Source organism: Nelumbo nucifera, chromosome 7 (genome assembly GCF_055504915.1).
Source record: "Nelumbo nucifera cultivar China Antique chromosome 7, China Antique-T2T, whole genome shotgun sequence".
NCBI classification, from domain to species: Eukaryota; Viridiplantae; Streptophyta; class Magnoliopsida; order Proteales; family Nelumbonaceae; genus Nelumbo; species Nelumbo nucifera.
In genome coordinates this window covers 46910092-46914533 of record NC_142655.1, presented here as the reverse complement: position 1 = coordinate 46914533, position 4442 = coordinate 46910092, and the positions used below count along the sequence as shown (strand labels likewise).

Genomic DNA, 4442 nt, shown 5'->3' with positions numbered 1-4442 from the left:
TGAATATGTTTCCAATTGCATTTCTACTTTCTTTGTTATCCTTGTATTTTAACATCTTTTTAATATAATAATGTAAAATAAAGGCAATTATGGTTATTACAATTACACAAGTTACATCTTATATATATATATATACTTAGATGTATTGCTTTATTTTTTTTTATTGATTCTCCCCAAATACACAGAAATTTCAGTGACTAAAGGAAATTAATTCATTCAAAACTGTCCCAAGATTCCCTTTCATTACTGTTCTTAGAGTATTAAAGCAGTGTTTGATGGTTAAGGGTGATCATCAAAAATCGAAAAATCGAACCAACCCCATGAAACCAAATTTACAATTTACACTACAGAATGAATGAATGACAAATTTCACTGTAATATCAAAAATCATTTGAAGGGACCACTTGTATTCACTGGATTTACAATTTACACTAAAACAACAGTTCTGAATTATTTGGAGGGTATTTAAGTCATTTGTTCAGTCAGGACACGAGGGATATTTAGTGTACTTGCTTATATTTGCGCAAATCAAACCCCCCCATGTGTTAGATTCTCCGGCTATATATAGGTCTCACCTTTACCTTTAGTACTTAGGTTGCAGCTTTAGTTCCCAATAGATGATGAGAAGACCTTTTGGAGTTTTAAGTGGACTACCTTTTTATGCAAGACCAGATACTCTTGGGGATGCATATATATTTCACTTTTAATTTATATTACTAAGACATAATTAATTACTTGATTTTCATCTAATCACCAAAATTATTATTTAATTCCATTGAATTTAATTTCCATTGATCAATAGAAGGCTTTATTGGAGAATCCTATTAATTAGAAAGCTATTAGTTTGTTACATATTCATTCTATTGGAAAAACTAATAAAAAATAAGACAAATATACCAAAATATAAAGCATAAATGCTTAAGGCTATGCTTGTTTGGATAGAGAATATGAGAGAAAAAATAATTTGTGGGAAAGTTTGACAAAAATTTGTAAAACTCTTTAACAACTTTCCCTCATCTTTCTGTTTTGTTCTCTTGTTTTCCTTGAGACCAAACACTGCATGGCTTGCCTTCATGGAAATTAGCTTGAATTTTTTCTGAATGATTCGGGTGAATTGGAACTCTAGAATTTTCTGGTGGGTTATGGACTGAGACTGGGTGGACAGGTGAGTTAACTCGGTTCGTTACCCTACCCCTGTTGTGTAGCCCACCCTCAATAAAATGGCAGGAATGCCCTCACCATATATCATTTGGTCCCTACCTGCTACTGAATTAAAACAAGGATATTTTGGTCAAATTATTCAACCACCACGTAAGTTTGTAAATTGTAACTACACGCGCTTACAGACTAATAAGAGAAAACCATGTCGATTTTCTGGCGGTTGAGTTAGTTATTCAAGCTGCCCGAAAAGCTAATTATGTATAATTGATCAATCGGTCAGCTGCCCGTGACATTCGGGCAAATAACTTGCAAAGAGCAGTAGCTCCCCCACATCCTATAAATATCCGGCCACCACCTTCACTGGCAAACCGGCAGAGGCCAAAGCCACCCACAAACGGAGGCACAGAGAACACTCTCTTCAACACATAACCCTCCCCATCTTCAATGAATTCAATCTCTGGTTTCGGTTCTGACTACATCTTCTCCACGGATTTCCGTGGAATCTCGCCTTCCTTGGCCGGAGAAAACGTTGCCGATGCAATGTGGGGAGATGAAATCTCGCCCTTCGTCGGGCATGGAGCTATCAATACAACGCCTCCGGCGTCTGACGTGGTGCCGTCTTTTTATGGGATACCGTATCCTGAGAGGCTTGGAGTTCCAGCTGTAGATGTTGCAGAGTCTGCGTTGCCGGAATTCGACATGGGTTTATGTGGCATTACCGGAATTCAGAGTCTTGGGTCTGGATACCAACCGGATGTTTATGAGTTCGGAGATAATAAACGCAATGCGTTTGCGTCAGATTTCCGGCAGGTTCACACTGGTGGCGATGTTTGGGTATGTACTTCATAACTTAAATATCTGTGGAAAGGATTATATTGTAGCTTAATATACTCCTCTTTGCCTTCTTAATTATCAATCTGGGATATGAACTGTAAGAAGTCAGATGAGGTTGGATTTTCTGATCAGACCAAAACAGATTTTCCGATAGTTTGGAGCCTCTGATCAGTATTAAACTATCATGGGAAGCTGTGAGATTAATTATGAGACCGTAGCAAGCTATAGGCTTTATTTATTTATTTGGTTAATTTTTTGATTGTGTAGGCAATTCAAGGAAATTCAATACCAGCAGTTGAAGAAAGAAATCTCAAAGTTGGTCGATACACAGTAGAAGAGAGGAAGGATAGAATCCTCAAGTACTTGAAGAAGAGGAACCAAAGGAACTTCAACAAAACCATTAAGGTGAGCTTTTCAAGAAACTTTATTTTTAATTCCTTTTCTGAATTTCATGTTGATTCTACAGTTGCGTGTACTGAAGAACACAGAGAATTCACAACTTGTCTCTTCATTTTTATCTCTCTCTCTCTCTCTCTTTCTCACACACGCATGGTTTACAGTACGCCTGCCGAAAAACTCTAGCTGACAGGCGGGTCAGAGTTCGTGGGAGATTTGCAAGGAATAACGATGTGTGTGAAGAAGCTACATCGATGAAGAACAACAATAACGATAGCAGTCATCAGGACGAAGAAGAATACTATGATGATGGCTCCCAGGTAGTTTTAATTAATTGATTGGAATTTTCAGAGTTAATTTCTTATTCAAAAACTATTTCCAAATGAATTTGTCCTGGAATTTTCTGTAGATTCAGAGAAAAAAAAAAAAAGAAGGAAAAATTAATAAAAAAAAGAAGAGAAAGTTTCAACTTTTTAAACTCCTTGGGTGTCTGTTGTTCGTTTTAAATGGAGACGTGAATGTGAAACTCTCTCTCTCTCTCTCTCTCTTTGCTTTTTTTTTCTCTTTTTATTGAACTTTCTTCCTTTAATTTATTCCATATTACATGATTGTCTTATAATACTTTTGCTCTATTTGTTTGGGTTTGCAGATGAAGCTAAATGAAGAAGATTGGTTGCAAGAAGCTGTGACAAATCTCATGTATCTACCTATTTTTTCTGGATGATTTGGTGGAACCTGATGTAAAAAGGAAACTTAGTATTACAATTTAAAGCTGTCTAATTATTTGATAGAATAATTTCACTTTGTAGAAGATGAAAAGGGGGAAAAATTAGAAACTTGGATGGTTTAAGAACCAGTGTCTATTTAATATTCTTGAGTAAACTGGAAACGCCTTGTTTTCAATTCTATCTTCATATCAAGGGGACCCAAGTTTTTTGTTCGTTTTTTTTTTGAAAAGCAAGGGGACCCAAGTTGTAACGCTTTCTTTTCATATATAAAACAAAACTAAATTATGTGTCTGTATAGGCTTGTGCTGGGTTAGCCTTCATAACTATCAACTGGTGGATTATCTGCTTACATGGTTAGAGGGTCAAGTAGATATGATTTGGCTTGGACAAACCCATATCAGACCTTGCCCACTTCCACAGTTGAAACCTCACCAGATGTTTAAATTGGAGAGAGAGAGAGAAGAAAGAAGTGGTTCTGTATACAATTCAAGGGCGTGTTTGGTAGGATTGAACTGAAGATTCAACTAAAAGCTGGTTCAGCTGCTTTAAAGAGCCCGGATATGCTATTCAAAGATGCTGAAGCGGACAGCCCTTCAAATGACTGAATGTCTATTTGGAAGGGCTGAGCCGATAAACTATCTAAAGAGGCTGAAGCGTATGGCCCAAAAAATGATTGACAGCCAATTTCGACACTCCGGATTTTTTCACCAAACACAGTTAAAGGCTGTCTATGTAGGGCAAACCTTGGAAAGCTGGAAGTCGCTGGGCTTCAGCCTTTCCAAACAGACACTGATTGGGAGGGGTGAAGCACAGTTGCTTCTAGCTTTTGAGGTAGACCAGATCCCACATGGACAGCCTGTAAGCTATGTTTAGTGATTAATTGGGAGAGTCACTGTGCTTCAACCCTCCAAACGGGCACCAAGAATAGTGGATCAAGCCTATGAATTTGGTCAAGATTCTTGAATTTTATCTCTAAGAACACTATGTCTCAATCAACCAAAAAGAAGAAGAAAAAACAGACGAAAAAAAAAAAAGAAAGGAACATCATGTCTCCCTCAGTGCACCTGTGGAAGCGCATGCTACTTTTTATGAAAACGAAACTTGTAATCACAAAAGTATTGTACCTATGGCTCCAAATGCAACCCCTCAATTTGACATCTTAATGTTGCTTATTTCCTAAACACATTTTGTTCTTTAGGCTGCGTTTGGAATCACTGTAAAACATCATCGGTGTAAGTACACTGATAACATTTTACACTGAACCATAAAAGTGACCGTTGCTTTTTAAAAGTAGCGATGGGTGGAAGAGTAATGTTTTACATC

General features: G+C 37.1%; 1 protein-coding gene across 1 annotated transcript; it reads left to right on the top strand.

Annotated features, from left to right (window-relative positions):
* The first annotated feature begins 1509 nt into the window (after window positions 1–1509).
* ASML2 (activator of spomin::LUC2) lies at window positions 1510–3367 on the top strand. Its single transcript, XM_010275790.3, has 4 exons — window positions 1510–1995; window positions 2263–2400; window positions 2556–2711; window positions 3041–3367. The coding sequence occupies exons 1-4, from the start codon at window positions 1606–1608 to the stop codon at window positions 3113–3115; spliced, it is 759 nt and encodes a 252-aa protein (XP_010274092.1). The 5' UTR covers window positions 1510–1605; the 3' UTR covers window positions 3116–3367.
* The last annotated feature ends 1075 nt before the right edge of the window (window positions 3368–4442 follow it).

Bases quoted from the DNA above. Each gene is read 5' to 3' on its own strand.
- ASML2 (XM_010275790.3), top strand. From the start codon at position 1,606: ATGAATTCAATCTCTGGTTTCGGTTCTGACTACATCTTCTCCACGGAT. The intron at 1,996-2,262 runs GTATGTACTTCA...TTGATTGTGTAG, and splicing joins ACACTGGTGGCGATGTTTGG to GCAATTCAAGGAAATTCAAT. The intron at 2,712-3,040 runs GTAGTTTTAATT...TTGGGTTTGCAG, and splicing joins ACTATGATGATGGCTCCCAG to ATGAAGCTAAATGAAGAAGA.